Source organism: Salmo salar, chromosome ssa16 (assembly GCF_905237065.1).
Source record: "Salmo salar chromosome ssa16, Ssal_v3.1, whole genome shotgun sequence".
Taxonomy (NCBI): Eukaryota; Metazoa; Chordata; class Actinopteri; order Salmoniformes; family Salmonidae; genus Salmo; species Salmo salar.
This window is the reverse complement of record NC_059457.1, coordinates 78,321,876-78,339,751: the sequence shown is the minus strand read 5'-3', so window position 1 is coordinate 78,339,751 and position 17,876 is coordinate 78,321,876. Positions and strand designations below refer to the sequence as shown.

General features: G+C 44.2%; 2 protein-coding genes across 2 annotated transcripts in view; both read left to right on the top strand.

The window, feature by feature from the left end:
* LOC106574647 (tetraspanin-7) overlaps nt 1-14,916 on the top strand; it is a 29,399-nt gene extending 14,483 nt beyond the window's left edge. Inside the window, exons 2-8 of the mRNA XM_014150640.2 lie at nt 8,141-8,329; nt 9,068-9,142; nt 9,392-9,487; nt 9,706-9,861; nt 9,938-10,021; nt 11,162-11,243; nt 13,079-14,916. Coding sequence (XP_014006115.1) covers nt 8,141-8,329; nt 9,068-9,142; nt 9,392-9,487; nt 9,706-9,861; nt 9,938-10,021; nt 11,162-11,230 — 669 coding nt within the window. The 3' untranslated portion in view covers nt 11,231-11,243; nt 13,079-14,916. The remainder of the gene's footprint in view (nt 1-8,140; nt 8,330-9,067; nt 9,143-9,391; nt 9,488-9,705; nt 9,862-9,937; nt 10,022-11,161; nt 11,244-13,078) is intronic.
* Nucleotides 14,917-15,726: 810 nt separating this feature from the next.
* On the top strand, nt 15,727-17,532 carry LOC106592668 (mid1-interacting protein 1-B). The gene is made up of 2 exons (XM_014184007.2): nt 15,727-16,048; nt 16,252-17,532. Exon 2 carries the CDS (start codon nt 16,579-16,581, stop codon nt 17,050-17,052), a length of 474 nt encoding a protein of 157 aa, XP_014039482.1. The 5' UTR covers nt 15,727-16,048; nt 16,252-16,578; the 3' UTR covers nt 17,053-17,532.
* Nucleotides 17,533-17,876: the final 344 nt, after the last annotated feature.

Here is a 17,876-nt window from a genome sequence, read left to right as displayed (position 1 = left end):
GTCGTTGACCCCCATCAACTTGCATTACAGAGTCATCTTGGAGTTCTATCATTGTTGTAGTTCCAGCAGGTTACATTAGAAGCACAGATTCACTCTAGAAACACCAAAGTCCTCTGGAGTAGAATGTTTGTATTTCAGAGGTGAATGTTATTGATCACTCACTACACAGACTAAGTGAATTTAATGGCCCGCAACAAAGCAATCATTGTAATACTGTTAGGGCTGCCATCAAGCGACATCAAACTTTCTGATCCATGCTGTCATGCACGCACACATTAATTACTGTAGTGTTTTTGCAGACATTACTGTAGTATATACTGTAGTGTTTTTGCAGACATTACTGTAGTATTTACTATAGTGTTTTTGCAGACTTTGCTGTAGTATTTGCTATAGTGTTTTTGTTTTATTATATTTTATTATCCTACTGGACAAATTGTAAAAGAGTTGATTTTCCATAACCTGTAGGTAGGTAGGACTGGAGTCTGAATGGATAGTTGAGAGCTTCAGTTCTTTTCTATAACACAATATATGGTCTATACTGTACTTGGCATGTAGGTTTCTCACTTATGGCTGGCACAAATTGGGATATGGAGGAGGGGACTACGGCAGGTTATATGCAAATTAAATACTGTATTGTTACTATAGTTAAAAAACTGTCGTGTTTTTACGGACTGTAGTGTTTTTGCGGACATTGTGTTTTTTGGGGGGATAATACTATAGTATTTACAATAGTATTCTACAGTGTACTACACAATTCTATAGCAAGTACTACACATGATTGAGGGATACTACAGTGTGTAGTATAGTATTCTACAGTATACTACAGAATTCTATAGTAAGCATTTCTTCATGTGGGCTGTCAGTTATGCAACACAACATTTCTTGAACACCACATTGGAGTTTCAATAAATACATTTCTGTAACAAAATTCAGATTGGGGTTTCGTTTTCACTCTGATTCTAGTCCCCCTTCAACCCCCCCATCCTAAAGTAAACAAATAAATAACAAAAGAAAAAATATTTTTATTTGAACGAGATTGAACTATAAGAGCCTGGCTTTGAGAGCCCATAGAACAACAGTGCCTTTGATCATGTCTGTGCTAAGGGGAGAAGGAGGGATGCGCTTCCCCTTTGAAATCTAAAGTGCTCTTTTCATTTCTACATCACCCTCCCTGCCATTTCTCCCGCTCTGCCATCCACTGAGCGACTGTTCTGGGGACACACTGAGTCCCTGTATCTCCCACAGATTCTTTTGTCTGTCTGGTTTGATTGTAGCCGTGTTGTTGTTAAAGGAAAAAGCTGGATGAGACGGTGTGAGCCAGATGAGCGGCTTGTTGAAGGTGTCTGTTCTGTTGTTGTTGGTGGTTTCCTCCAGGCATCATTAATGTGCTGTGTTTAATCTGTCAGGAAGTGGCTCAGTGTTGTTTAGCTGGCTCCCAGGGGAGGATGGAGTGTGACTGTAGTCCATCTGTGAGTGGCTGGAATCCTATAGGGAACATAAGGGTGTGGCTCCCCCTGCTTCCCTGCTCCAGGAACATCAGGATCCAAAGAAACAGAGCAGAACCAAACAGAGCAGGACAGAGCAGAACCGAGCAGAAAAGAACAGAACTGGGCACAACAGAGCTGAACATAACAGAACAGAACAGGGCTGAACAGAGCAGAACAGAACAGAGCAGCAATTCCTGTTGATGCAACACCAAAGCAAACACAAGTGCCTTGCTTGGCTTTCAGATACAGAATAATAATGATCCAAGGGGGTCTCCTACCTAAATGCCTTGCATGTGTGTCTTTTCATCATGTTCCCCTTACTGTATTTCTACCGAAGCTAAAGCTCTAGCTCAAAGGCTCTTCCTGCAGCTCACAGTGGCACAGCATAAAGGTGCGATGTCGTCTCATGTTTGCATGAGCGTCAGTGCACCTGCCAGGGCAGATGGTCAGACCATTAGTCAGGCCTCGTCCCCAGCCGTCTCATTTATACATAGAGGCACCTCCAATCACAGTCCCTGCCCAGTGGTGGTGGATGACGTGTGTTTCCTCTTACACAATGTGAAGCGTCTAGTCTGAGCATCTGGAAAAGCTCTCTAAATCGAATCAATTATTCATTATTGTTTGGTGACAAATCTCTTCCTGTTAGTGTTTTTCTGTGGATTGTTCCTGGTATCACGGGGCCACTCTTTTGAGGAGAGTCAGGAGAGTGCTTGAAGAGAGCAATAAGTAAGACAATCAAAACAGGTTGAACCGTTGTTGCTGTCGGCCCAGTACCTCAGCTCTAGGACAGGATTCTGACACCTCTACGTGTCACACTGTGAGATGTGAAAGTGAAATCACACTAGAGTACATATCGTGCCACCTCAGTTCTTGGAAGTCTCGTCTTGTCTAGAAAAGTTTGGGGTGAGCTGTGGATCTTTTTAATCTAGCTCAGCCAAATAGGGCGCTACATTACATTTCATCTACATCAAAGTGTCTCTGGATATGAGCAATCCTGACATCAAAAAAACATTTAGAGCTCAACCTTCAGTGGCAACTCTGCTTGGAACAACGTCATGACATAAAAGTCCCCCACGGTTCATCCTAATCCTCTGAGTGGTGACAGTGGTGACCCCATGCTGTCCTGGCGTCTGCCTTACTCTGTTGTCACAGAAAACAACATGAATCTGCCCATCAGGACGGAACCTGTTCAAAGTCTGAGGAGTTGTCATGGTGCTCTTATTTCTAGTTCCTTTCTCGTTCTGTATATTAACAGCCACAAATGGTTTGCCATCGACCAGATGTATTGGGACTGCACACGGGTGCTGGTAGCTTGCCAAGAAATATTACCTCGAACCCATCGTCAGTAAAAAACAGCATGTGGTTGTACCACTATCTTCCCAAACCTCATTTTGTATTTCTGCGAGGCCAGCAGCTGCAGTGATAGACGGATGAGGAGAATGTCCGGAGGGAAATTGCCATAGCTGACGAATTCCATTACCTCTGTCAGGCTGTGTGAAGACTCCAATCTGGTGTTGAAATGAAACTAGCTCCTGTGCACCATCCGCGACGGACTCTGATAAAAGTGGCTCACTTTAACAGACTGGGAACTTCAGCGTTTATAGGTAAAATGGCTGACTTACCTATTCCTACTCTGCAAGCCCTAGTTCAAACAAAATCAACATAGGCTACATACAGTACATCACAGTGTAAAGGGACTTCGCCATCTAGGATTGTGTATACATTTGTGTTTCAGATGTTGAATTTATTTTTACTGTAACCGAAACACGTGCAGTGTAACTGGCAATAAAGGGTTGAAACCCTATGACCATGTCTCATGACTGTGGTGTAACGTCCCAGCTGAGATAATATACAGTACACATAAATACTTAAACACATAGCGCTGCTGAGTTAACTGAGGCCAATATGGCCGCCGACTGCAACACACCCCACCGGGCCTCTGCTTCATTTTAGCGGGGCTCTTTTTGTCAGTCCCCTCACACACACACACACACACACACACATACACACACACACACACACACACACACACACACACACACACACACACACACACACACCCTCTCCCCTTAATCCCTCCTACCTAGGACGGTACCCCCTGCTGATGGAGCATGTAGGGGAGGGAAGCCCCTCGCTTGCTACAGCAGATGGCTCCATGAATCATTCATAGTGTCACGTTGAATAAGACATGAACACTGTAGAGGAGAGGAAACTGAGGACAGGGGAACAGTCCATTACAGGGAAATGAACCTACCGCTGCTCCCAGACATTACTAGAGAAGGGACAGTGGATGGGCATGAGATGGGGACAGAGAGAACTCACTCATATGCTATCTCTCAGATGTGTTCAACAGCGCTGTCTAAGTGTCATGCTACATGTCGGGCAGTGACTCATCTCTCGCTCTCTTTAATCTCTCTCTCTTCTATCTCGCACTAAATACACTCTCTCTTCCCTCCCTTTGTCTTCCTCTCTTTCGTGCTCTGTTTCTCACTCTACCTTTCTCTCCATGTCTCTCTCTCTATATATCTCCCCCATCTCCCTATCTCTCTCTCTCTCTCTCTCTCTCTCTCTCTCTCTCAGTGTCTGACTCACTCCATCTGTGAGAGTGTTGCTGTTCCTTCTCATGCTGTGTTCTTGGGTAATCAGGCAGACAGACAGGGACTGAGACAGACAGACAGACAGACAGACAGACAGACAGACAGACAGACAGACAGACAGACAGACAGACAGACAGACAGACAGACAGACAGACAGACAGACAGACAGACAGACAGACAGACAGACAGACAGACAGGGAGGGAGACAGGGAGGGAGCCAGGGAGGGAGGGAGAATGGCAGACAGGGAGGGAGGGAGAATGGCAGACAGGGAGGGGGCAGGGAGGGAGGCAGGCAGACAGTGAAGGGGGAAGGCAGGCTGCTCTGTATGTGTCAGCGGGCCTCTGACGCACGGCCAGCGCCAGACATGCTCAGAATCACAACAACATTTTCCAACGCATGGTGGCTACAGGGAGGTGACGCTTCCCAAATGGCACCCTATTCCCTATATAGTGCACTACTTTTGACCAGAGCCCTATGGGAAGTGCACTATGTAGGGAATAGGGTGCCATTTGGGATGCAGACGCTGTGCCACTGCTCGAGGTAGATGTTGCCCTTTACCACAGATCTAGGATCAGATCTCTCTAACTCCTATCCTAAACTTAACCATCAGGGGAATGACAAAATATCTGACCTTGTATCAGTGGTTAGGTAACCTTTTTCCATGTGCTTCCTCTCTGCCGTGTTCGTTGTCATGTTAACCATGAGGCATAGCAATGATAAGAGAATTTCTTAGCTGTGCCACTACTACCATGCACTCCTTCCTGGTCTGAAACTGTGGTGATGAAACATGCTGCTGAATCTGTGCCTCAGCAGCATGCAGCTCTGGTATCTGTGTCACACAGTCATTAGCATGGCCATGAGACACACCGATCTGGGGGGGGGGGGGACTTTTTTCTGGTTCATGTACAGTCAATGAACTAAGCAGACCAGACCCAGCTGCTAATGCATTGGGGCCAATGGGAGAGCTACCCCTTAAGCAGACCAGAAATATGACAATTTCTTTCAATGGTAAACAGCCTGAGTGGGACCTCTTTATTTATCCACCATCTTTGATATAGATCTCTCCGATAAAGTCTTCCTCTGGTGCTGTTCAGTGTGGGTCAGACACATATTGGTTTGGGGCGGCAGGTAGACTGGTGGTTAGAGTGTTGGGCCAGTAACCGAAAGGTTGCTAGATCAAATCCCTGAGCTGACAAGGTAAAAATCTGTTGTTCTGCCCCTGAACAAGGCAGTTAACCCACTGTTCCTAGGCCGTCATTGTAAATAATAATTTATTCTTAACTGACTTGCCTGGTTAAATAAAATATTGAATAGGCTGATATTTATGGCAGAGCACTGCGTTCACATTTCACACCAGCTGAGCCAACGCCTTCTGGCTTGTTTAAGGAAGGAGTGAGCTTCTACCAGAGAAGCTATAAGGTGAGATAAGATAAGCATATTTAGTTATGGTTGAGGGCAGGGGTGATAGTTTCTTCAGTGATGTCATTGCTATGCTAGTAAGGGACGACTAGCCGCCTTAACAATGAAGAAAACCTTGACCCAACCCTGCGACCTGCTAACTGGTTTTACAAAGAAAGGAACTCCAGTTATTGTCATTTTAGATGTAATCCTGATTCCTGATCTTCCCTACCACACATATGCTGTTAAATAATGACTGAAATATGCATATATTAATAATAATGGAGAGATATAGAGAGGAACTCCATGGAGAACCCAGTCCTTGAGTGGAACCCCTGCTTTGAATAAGGACCCCAAATCCCCAAAGTGAATACATTAACCCACTTTTCAATCCACATTAATTTAATGATATGTAGGAGGAGATTCATATCTGTCATGTTTTTTGTGTATATGTAGGGCTCCCGAGTGGCGCAGCGGTCTAAGGCACTGCATCTCAGTGCTAGAGGTGTCACTACAGACCCTGGTTCAATTCCAGGCTGTATCACCATAGGCTGTGATTGGGAGTCCCATAGGACGGTGCACAATTGGCCCAGCGTCGTTAGGGTTTGGCCAGGGTTGGCCGTCATTGTAAATAAGAATCTGTTCTTAACTGACTTGCCTAGTTAAATAAAGGTTAAAGAAAAATAATAATTTACCATAATTTACACGTTGAGGTTAGGTTACCAGTAGTAGCCTTCCTTTCTAGACCCACAATCTCACACTGTTCAGAACAGTTTTTATGATTTTTTTCCTCATCAAAGGGAATGGGATCTTCTCCTCTGGACAGGTGGACGTGCCACTGCTGAGCTGTTCTTGTCTAATGATGTTCTGTATTATGTTATTCTGTATTATGTTTCATGTTTTGTGTGGACCCCAGGAAGAGTAGCTGCTGCTTTTGCAACAGCTAATGGGGATACTAATAAAATACCAAATTCCAGTCTTTACCAATAACCACAGCACCATCTGCTGGTTCAAGAACACACTACTAGAGGGCTCTACACAGAATAGTCTGGGCACACAATTATTTATTTATACACTAGATGACTGATAGGGGGCGCTGTTGTAAAACATATTTTCGAAGCAATAGAAATGCATGTATTAATGTGTACATTTGTTTTTGCCTCGTTTATTCTGTTAGACACATTAATGCATACTATGCATATTATGTGAGCTAAACATAAAATAACAATTTATGAAAACATTTTCCTTAAAGTATAATTTGTTTTATTACTAATGTTACTTCAACAAAAAAAATACTTAAATACATGTTCTTGAAACATTTAACTGAAATACAGTAGCATCCCATGTATTCCTATGGAGACTGGTCCTACTGGGGAGTGCCAATATGGTCGACAGGTGGCTTCAAAGCCTCACAATGGATAATACATAGAATTCACAATCCAGGGTTTATATACATCATTGGGTGCACATAATAAGCACTAGTAGAAACACACAAATATAACAACAACATAAAAGAATGGGAAGATGGTTTTGTATGATGCACTGACAAAATGCATCATAACCTAGGGTTAGAGCCAAGATGGAGGTGCGGTTGCTTCAACACAGCGTCACCTATTAGTCATCTAGTGTATATATCATAGAGAGAGCAAAGCGTTCAGTCAACATCGACTACTGCATGCTGGTGTTGGGTGGGCTTTTGGAAGGCCTGCATTCACTCAGTCACTCTTTTCACGCCACTTCAATACAAAGTGATTTTCATAGTAGGTTAGGAGAGCATTTTCGCTAAACCTAACCCATTTCCTAACCTTAACCTCAGTCTCCTAACCTGCTGCATTAATTATCCTAACCTGTGGTGTAAGTTCTACTAACCTTCTACGAATTTTTTTTTTTCGCCTTATGAATATGGAGTTTTTCCTGGTCACGATACATGGTCAGGAATCAGTCATCATTCATGAGTAGGGCCAAAGACGGTGGAAAAATCAAGATATCCCATAAAGGCTGTTTGCCATTGAAATAAATGTTCACAGTTCCCATCTACTTAATGGAATTTGTATTTGTTTCATTGACCCATTATTGACATTGTCCCAAAATGTTTTGTTCGTCGGCACTCAAGTTTTCAAGATATGTAACTTTCAAAATACAGAAATCGTCATACGGTATGATTTCTGTATTTTGAAAGTGAAATATCTTGAAAACTTGACAGCAGCTGGGTCTGGTCTACTTAGTAAGTATTAGTTATTTTTAACCAGAAAAAAGGAGCCTATAAAATGTCTCGCTTTCTCTTCTGTCTCATGAGCCATGCAGTGAGGATTCAGATTCTTTCATTGGGTGGCAGCAAAGAGCTATCTCCAGTGCCACTAACAGCATTATAGTAGATCGGCAGTGTATCATTTACTGTGTAATCAATGGTTTATTACACAGAGAATTTGACTGGTTTTATGGACAACTGCTTAAACAGACCACTGACATTTCATATCATATGTAACGTGTCATTTAGCATGAAGCTGTGATGGTTGTGTTACAGTTGTGCCACCTATCATCTCTATGGGTCTGAAACCTCCAGGGATGCCCTTGATGACTTTTTAGTGACAGGGCTCTAATGCTGTCTTTCACCTTCTCTCGTCTCTCTCTCTCTCTCTCTCTCTCTCTCTCTCCAGATCACGGGGGCGATCCTCTTAGCTGTGGGACTATGGGGGAAGTTTATGCTGGGTGCGTACATATCTATCATCGCTGACAGCTCCACCAACGCTCCTTATGTTCTCATTGGCACCGGAACATGCATCATCGTGTTCGGACTGTTTGGATGCTTCGCTACCTGCCGCGGGAGCCCATGGATGCTCAAGCTGGTGAGAGCTAGGAGAAGTTGGTGAGAGCTAGGAGAAGTTGATGAGAGCTAGGAGAAGTTGGCGGGAGCTAGGAGAAGTTGGCGAGAGCTAGGAGAAGTTGGTGAGATCTAGGAAAAGTTGATGAGAGCTAGAAGTTGATGAGCTAGGAGAAGTTGGCGAGATCTAGGAGAAGTTGGTGAGAGCTAGGAGAAGTTGGTGAGAGCTAGGAGAAGTTGGTGAGAGCTAGGAGAAGTTGGTGAGAGCCAGGAGAAGTTGGTGAGAGCTAGGAGAAGTTGGTGAGAGCTAGGAGAAGTTGGTGAGAGCTAGGAGAAGTTGGTGAGAGCCAGGAGAAGTTGGTGAGAGCTAGGAGAAGTTGGTGAGAGCTAGGAGAAGTTGGTGAGAGCTAGGATAAGTTGGTGAGAGCTAGGAGAAGTTGGTGAGAGCTAGGAGAAGTTGTAGAGCTAGGAGAAGTTGTCATCCGAGTAACTCAAATCTATTCCACATTGGTTCAAAGTATTATCATTGAAATGACGTGGAAACAACGTTAATTCAACCAGTGTGTGCCCAGTGGGTTTGTTTCTGTCTTTGTTTCGTTTTTGATTTCTTTCCTTCTAAAAATGTCTTCCTTTCCTACTGTCATTCAACGTTCCTTGCAGTGTTTCGAGGATCTTATTGTGAGCAAAGGGTGAGAAAGTCTGCGAACTATACACAGTAACTCATTGGCCGTTTTGTGGCGCCCTGTGTGCTCTCTCTCTGCAGTATGCCATGTTCCTGTCCCTGATCTTCCTGGCAGAGCTTGTGGCTGGCATCTCCGGCTTTGTCTTTCGTCATGAGGTAGGTGGCCCTGCCATACCTGCCTCTGGCACTCACCCACAGGATCATGAGTACCCACCCACTGTGCACAAATGTCAATTCAACGTCTATTCCACGTTAGTTAAACGTAATTTTGTTGAACTGACATGGAAACAATGTTGATTCAACTAGTGTGTGCCCAGTGGGCAGAATTCATCGGTCAGAGTGTCCATCTGTTTCACAACAGGAGAAGCTATGAACACAATAAGAACTGTGTGTTTGTGTTCCCAGATAAAGGGAACCTTCCAGAGGACCTTCAGTGAGGCAGTGAAGAACTACAATTCCCAGGACGAGAGGAGCCTGGCTGTGGACAATGTGCAGCGCAGTGTGAGTGACGGTCATTTTGACAGCCAAATTAGGATTGTGATTAAAAACGGATTGTGATAAATCTCTCTCTCCAACCCCCCTCTCTCTCTATCTCTCTTGCTCTCTCCATCCCTCTCTCTCTCTCCATCCCTCTCTCTCCCCTCCCTCTCCATCCCTCTCTCGCTCTCTCTTGCTCTCTCTCCCTCTCCATCTCTCTCCATCCCCCTCTCTCCCTCCAGTTGAAATGCTGTGGTGTGTTGAACTACACCAGCTGGTTGTCCAGTATCTGGTTCCCTAACAACGGCATCCCACCCAGCTGCTGTGCCAGCATCTCTGACTGTAACTCTTCTGACCTGCGAAATGTCACCATAGCCCCCAGCAAGGTCCACCAGCAGGTCAGACACACACACGGACAGACAGACACACACCGTACACACTGACAAACACACTCACTTGTCTTGTCTTCTACAGGGCTGTTATGAGCTGGTGACTGACTTCATTGAGACTAACATGGGGATCATTGCTGGAGTGACATTTGGAATAGCTGTCTCACAAGTAAGTAACAGTATGGGCCAGTTGTTCTTCCACTCTCCTTCTGTGTGTGTGTGTGTGTGTGTGTGTGAGCGTGCGCCCAGTGCAGGTTATTAATGATTACACACGGCTGGGGCGATGTTCACCGCTGCTCCTTCAGACCCAATCAGCTAGTCCGCCACTCAGAGTCTGTTCCATCACACACATACCATTCAGGCGCGCCTCGGGAACTATTATGCAGACCAGAGTACAAGAGCACACACACACGCTCTCCATCCCTCTCGCTTTTCCACATACGCATACAGACACACACACTCTCGCTCTCCCCTACCTCCTTCCTTCTCCAGCTCCCTCTCTCCATTCCTCTTCTCTCTCCATTTCTCCTCTCTCTCCCTCCTTCGCTCTCTCCTCCTTTCTCCTCTCTCTCTCTCTTTCTCTCTCTCTACTCTGCGCGAGTGTGGTCGTTACTTCCTGCTCGGGCTGACATGCTCGATTAGCCCCACAGCGCCGCTCGTCGTCACAGCGACCCCCCTCCATTACCCTTAATGGGCCTGGGGGAGGTAGGTAGAGAGAGTGAGAGTGTGTGTGTGTCTCCGTGGATGCTGTGACCTGCGACGGCCTGCTCTTCTGCAGTCCCGAGCCCATTAATTGCACCGTAAACGTTATGGAGGGAAGCGGCGAGGGGAGAAGGAGGGGTGGCAGAGAGAGATCAATGACACCTCTTAGAGGAGCAGCCACCCCTTTAATGCATCTTATCCCTATCCCTTCTCTCTTCCTTCCCTGATCCCTCCTCTCCTCCTTCCCTGATCCCTCCTTGGCCCTCCATCCCCCGGCAATGAGGATGGATGGAAGAGGGTGGAGGGAAGAGGGGGAGGATGGAGGGAAGAGGGGGAGGGTGGAGGGAAGAGGGGGAGGATGGAGGGAAGAGGGGAAAGGTGGAGGGAAGAGGGGGAGGATGGAGGGAAGACTGAGGACCTCTAAGAGAGATGATTTATTGTGTTCTGTTGGAACTGACTCATTTTCATCACCACCCCTCTCTCTCGCTTTCTTTCTCTCCCTCTCTTTTTCTCTCTCTCTCCCACTCTCTCCTCTCTCACTCTCTCTCTCTTTCTCCCACTCTCTCTTTCTCTCTCTTTTTTTCACTCTCTCTCTCTTTCTCTCCAGTCAATTGGTATGCTGTTGGCATGCTGTCTGTCGCGGCTTATCACTGCCAACCAATATGAGATGGTGTAGCAGTGAGGTGCAGGTGAGTCTGACACACACACAAATACTTTATTTGAATCCACCAATCAAATTTACAAAAAAAGGATCCAAACAGTTCAAAGGTCCATGTATGCATGGCACTCAAGGGTACAGAAAGCACATCCTTCTCCAAACAGCTAGGCTGCCACCAGCTTGCACCTCCACCCCAGGCTGTCCCAGCATGCCACGAGGGGCTGGTATTTAAGCAGCTTCTCAGCAAAGGCCTGCTCCATGTAGCCGTCCAATGAGCAGCCCACTTCCAAAACGAACACCTCCCCCTGGCCTCCCCGCACAACAACAACATCTGGCACACAGGAAAACCCACCGTTATCAATATCAAACGAGCTTCCCTCACACAAGAATGTTTATGCATGCGTGCTGTTGGTGAGACCACTTGTCCCACCTTGCTGGCTATTTATCACGGTTGTCGTAGGATGAAGCGGACCAAAGTGCAGCGTGATTATCGTTCCACATATTTTATTGAACTGTGAAACTATGCAATACATACAAAATAAACTGAATAAACAAAAACAACAAACCGTGACGAAGAGTTAACATACACGTACTGAAAAACAATCTCCCACAAACCCAGGTGGGAAAAACACCTACTTAAGTATGATCTCCAATTAGAGACAACGATGACCAGCTGCCTCTAATTGGAGATCATCCCAAACAAAACCTAACATAGAAATACAAAAACTAGAACATGACAACATAGAAAATCTAAACTAGAAAAACCCCTGTCACGCCCTGACCTACTCTACCATAGAAAATAACAGCTTTCTATGGTCAGGACATGACACTATCAGGTCAACAAGGCGGTCATGTCTAGCAATGTATAAATCCTTGTATGATCAGCAGCCATTCATAACATGGGCAATGGACTCCATTTCATTTGACTCATGTAGAATACAAAATGGGTCATTATCTGCAGGGTACCAGAGTGCTACACACACACACACACACACTTGTGTAGTGCTATTTGTCTCTGTGACTAAGCAGTGTAATAAGGGGTTGTGTCACAGACCTCCATGGCTGGAACCCCTACAGCCCCCTGCAAGTCGCAGTCAAACACACACACACACACAAACGTGATCTCACTATGCAAGGTGGTTATCGCTAGCTCACACCTTCCCAGCAGGCCCCTCTAATTGGCCGTCCCTGACTGTGCTGCTGTGGATTATAACTAAAGCTGTTTGGCTCGCAATTAAACACTCTGATTTATACCGTGTTGGCAGGGCTGTGTGGCGTGATTATGCCTTAAAGAGTTAGAATCCCCCACTTCTCCCCCCTATGACACACTGGCTTAACCTCATAGGGTTTAGCCTCATAGGGTTTAGCCTGCTAGCGGTTAGCATGGCCGAGCTTCACCAGAGCGTCATTGTCAATTCGAAGCTTGCAGAAACTGTTACTGGCTCCTATCCACCAGACACTGGTTGGCTGTTTCGTCACTTCAGAAGCCTCAGGGCTCTAAATAGACCTGAAGCCTGGCACGGGAGGGTTAACAGACAGACTGCGTTCCACAGGTGCAGAGAGAGAGAGTGGCATTTAGGCTTCTTACACACGTCACAGTCCAAAGGCTCCGCTCATTACAGCAGACAAATGGCTATCCCTCTGGCTGTGTGGCGGCCCTGCAGAGACTTCTCAGGGAGATCTGTCTTCCAAAAGCTTCAGGTGACAAGTTCCAAAAGAGAGGATCCCCTCGTCGTCACTGATTATGGGGGGTGGTGATGGTGTTTTCAGGGAATGTAGACACACATGCGCAGACACACACGTTCACACACAATCATGTTGAGTCTCTCTGTGATTGTCGGCACCTTTGTTCTTGTTTCCTTTCAGGGAGACCAGGAGGAGGAGAAAGTACACGTCACCTTGGAAACTGGGGAGGAACACACCCAAACGCTGGCACACTCCATTCTTACTTTTCCACTCCTTATCTTTCTTACTTTATCGCTCTCTTTCATCTCTTTGAACACATTCCTTAATATGCCATCATGCCATGATTAAAAATGTTACCTTTCAAGACTATGAATGGTTGTCGATTAGCACCTGCCTCAGCCATATGCTCCGATCCAGGCATGCCATGCCTAATTGAAATAGTACCAATCTTCACTTACACAAGTTGACAATATTCCTAAGAAATTGCCTTGATGCAACATAGCTCCTCGTTCGACGGCTATCTTCCCCAGTCTAAATTTCCTGGAAATAATTTGAGAGATGCCATCAGAATTTCCAATATGAGGTCTTTGAAAGAAACTTGAGCCCACTCAGAAGGGACTGAGTTTCTCTAACTGACACACACACACTCTCTCTCACACACACGCACACAGCATCTGCTTTTTGCTGCTACATGGACAACAGTAAACCTACATCCTGCTTCTAATGATTATCACTCTAAATGACCTTGTACAAGTTGCTCTCTGTGGATGTGTATTTATGATGCGTTTAGATCCTCTGTATTCAGTTGAGTCCTGTACTTGGTGATCTCTGCCACTCCCTCCCCTGTGCCTTCTGTCATCAGTTAGTTAGTCATAATGTTGTTTTGTTGTTGTAATATTTTATTTCATTTTAAAAGTCTTAACTAGTCATGCGTGTTTCTATAACAGTAGTCTGAGAGATAGCCATTTTTCTGGTTTAAACCCCAGTTTTGGTGTTCAAATGTTTTTACACGTTCACCTTCTGCTTGAGATCCCACTCTATTTTACTATCCTTGTCCGTTCTCCAGCACATCCAGTTCTCTCTCTCTCTCTCCACCGCCACACCCCAGTACATTCGGTTCCAACTCCCTTCCCCCTGACGAGAGAGAGAGAACTGGATGTGCTGGAGAATGGACAAGGATAGTAAAATAGAGTGGGATCGCTGCACAAACTAGAGTTTCACTGAGTCAGCACTGCTTTCTGATGATGAGAGAAGACTATTCTACTTCTGGTCTTTTGTTGTTGCTGTTTGCTTCTCACTATATGGGATTGGTAGACAGAGAGAGAGCCCACTGGGCACACACTGGTTGAATCAACGTTGTTTCCACATCATTTCAATGAAATGATGTGGAATAGACGATGAATTGATGTCTGTGTCCAGTGAAAGAAAGAGAGAGCGAGAGAGATAGAGAGAGTCATTCTCAGTGGTAGGACTTGAGGTGTTCGAGCTCGATTCGGTCTGTCATTGCTCTGGCTTGGAACAATCAAATGAAATACCACTTTCTGAAGATTTGCCACTTTTGTGTATTACTTAAATGGAGAATCAGTAATATGACAGCAACCTCTTAGGTGGTAATGACTGTAGGAATACTAAGCTTTAGTGGGGGCCTGGGGGTAGAATGGAGTGGGGCAGACCACCGAGGTCACTGACACTGTTACTGGTTTAATTCAACTGTCATGTGAGTACAGCAAGCTGGTTCCAAGATTCTATTTCTGTAATTACTAGGATTATTTTAGTTTTTTTGTTTTGGGGTTTTGACGCATTCTGAAGTTGCTCTGTGTTTTCAGTGGATCAGTATAAAACCAATGTACATGATCAATTAATCTCTCAATCCAAAATTGGACAGATGAAATAAGACTTTGTATAAAAAAAAGAAAGCGTTTTAAAATGCATCACCAGCTAGCATGCCAACAAATGTATGTTGATATTGTGAACAATTGTGATCTTGAATCTATTAATAAAATGTTCATTACATCGTTTCAGTTGTGAGCTTCTGTTGTGAGATATTTACTCTCTCTTTTGTTTCTAGAACCGAGTATTTTTTGTTGTTGATAATAAGGTGGGTAGTTAATCATCATTAATTAATTCTGCCCCTGATAGATCCAATATAATTTACAGGTAGCAATAATATTTTTTACCCCACGGTGTCACTATCACATCTATGAAAAACGTATTCGCGATCCCGTCTAGAAAGGGTGTTCGTGAGGCAGGCTTGACCATAGAATTAGCAATTAGAATAATTTCATAGGATCTTTATGGGCTTAACTGTAAAAAATAAAATAAAAAAACAATTACGAACAAGAACAACATCCAATGAAATCCTTACCGTTTGTTATAATGTAACGTATTCACAATGGACATCCGTATTCGTGATCATGAATCTGTTAGAGCATCAGAAACTATACTATGTTGACACAGCATAAAAAACGAACTACTTTGTTGATAGTGTATACATTGTTAAAATTGTCACTAGTACATCTACTACTTAAAGTGTTTTTGTGGGCAGGAATGACGCAACCCCAGCCTGAATTAAACTCCTGCTTCAACACGTCGCTAGTTTCCTCAGACGAGCCTGCTCTATTTCACCACTCAAATTGCATAATTATGATTCCTTCCTCGCCTCCGTATTTCTTTGAAAGGATGTCATTTGAGACGCTCATATTCAAATGTACACGAGCGCTGGTTTTACTAAAACTGTGAAAGCAAGTTTTTCACAGTACACATTTGAGTCATCAGTATTGAAGTGACATTATGTTATTTTCTTCATAATCTCTCCAAAAGAGGAAGTATGGAAGGAAGGTAAAGATAAGTGTTTTTGTTTTTTGGAGGAAGTAAACATGTTCTAACCGGGATCTGACTTGGCAGAAAATCAGCCGGGTTGGTGAGAAACCGGCTAAAATCTGATTGGCTGAAAACGGAGTTACGGTTTGTGGGCTGATGCAAGTACGCCACTCCTTCACATCACCGTCCTCCTGCTGGTGCTGAGGATTTATTCAACTAGTAAACTGTTATCGCTCACAACAAGCTGTCAAATTAAGACTTTATGCCTTCCACAGAAGTTTAACAAGTTAAGTGGTTATTCGGGAAAATACCAGGGACAATAACATCACGGTGAGTTTGTACTGCTTGAGCTCAATTTATTCTCCAAATATGGCTAGCTAGCTAATGTTAACTGTTCATTCAGTTAGTTGAGAACGGAAGCATCTATTGGCTAGTGTAAGGATTTCTTCATTTTTGCTAGGCCTACTATGCAACTAATGATACTGAAATAACGTTACCTGAAGTAACTAACCGTATGGTGTCTCTTATTTCAGGTCGTTCATCCTGTTACTTTGGCCTGAGGGGGAAAACATTCGACTGAGACAGATCCGGGAACGCCCTTAGAAAAAAGCCACTTGTTAGTCAATTAGTGAGTAACGTTAGGTAGTACAGTTCTCACAAGGCAGGCAAGACGTTTGAGACGTCTGGACGTTTCCTCGGACTGAGTAAGCTTTTGCAGCAGCTAAATTTGTAATTGTAATCCGATAAAGAGCATTAGCTAGTTAGCTTGCTAAGGTTGATTTCAGACTGAGTAAAACTGCATTATCATCGGTGACGTGAGGTAACTAGATTGTCTGCACGCGGTCAGATTTCTCGCAAAAATGATGCAAATTTCGGATTCGTACAATCAAAAGAATTCATTGTTCAATGCAATGAACCGCTTTATTGGTGCCGTAAATAACATGGATCAGACGGTGATGGTTCCTAGTCTGCTAAGAGACGTGCCTCTAGACGAGGAAGAAGAGGTGAAAACGATATCACCGATTAGGACCGCCAGCAATGGGTCAGCCACCTATTTCCAGGACGGGGACATGTACAATTACTATGTGCTGTTAAAATCGATCAGGAATGACATCGAATGGGGGGTCCTACAAGCCGACGACAGGCGGAAAGAAAAAATGGGGGTGACCGCGTTGGACATATCCAGAATAGAATCCGATGATGATGACTTGGAGAAACAATTTCATTATCATTTGACCGGACTGCACACTGTTCTGTCCAAGCTTACCCGGAAAGCAAACACCCTCACGAACAGGTACAATCAGGAGATTGGAATAAGGGGCTGTGGACTGTGACTACTATAAAGTTGAGTGTGTCGGACGATAACATCAAAAGTCATTGGTGAACAGTGGAATGGGATGGGGGATGGGGGGGGTGTCCTAGTGGTATCGTTTGTATTTATTCCCACAGTGGGAATGTAACCTACTAGACGTTTCATATGCATTGTTAAACATTTTCCATCAACTGTTTGAATGATTGTTTGCACTAAGTCTTGTGTATTAATGGCTTGTTGTATGGATGGTCTATCCACGTTAAGATTTTGTTGTTGATTGGGCCACATTGCATAATGCCTACTGACAGTGATTTCATATGGTAGCAATGAGTCATTGCCATTAACTAAATCATATGCTTGATAATCTATGAACTGGAATCAAATGATAATTATTTAGAATTTGAGAGATTCCAAGAGATTAACACCAACTGTAAACCTTATTTAAGCACCATTTTATTTTTCTATAGAAACGACGCCTCAGCGATTAAACATCTTCTCGTTATGTTGTGATCAGTTTATTTGACACAGTCACTGGTTTATTGAGAGGTACACAACTTCGGCATAATAGTTTTGTGACTTGATTGATTAAACTGTAAGATTGTGATTAGTCTGAACTGATGCCTACAGTGGGTATAGGAAGTCACCACCCCCTTTCAAAATGTTCACCTTTTGTTGCCTTACAGCCTGAAATGAAAACACATACATTTAGACTTTTTTCAGCTTTATTTACACACCATAACCCACAATATCCAAGTGAATTTTTGTCTTCAAAACTCAAAGTAAAACAGTAAAATACCCTATTTGGATAAGTGAACACCCCCCTTAGAATTAAACTTGCTGAGGTAT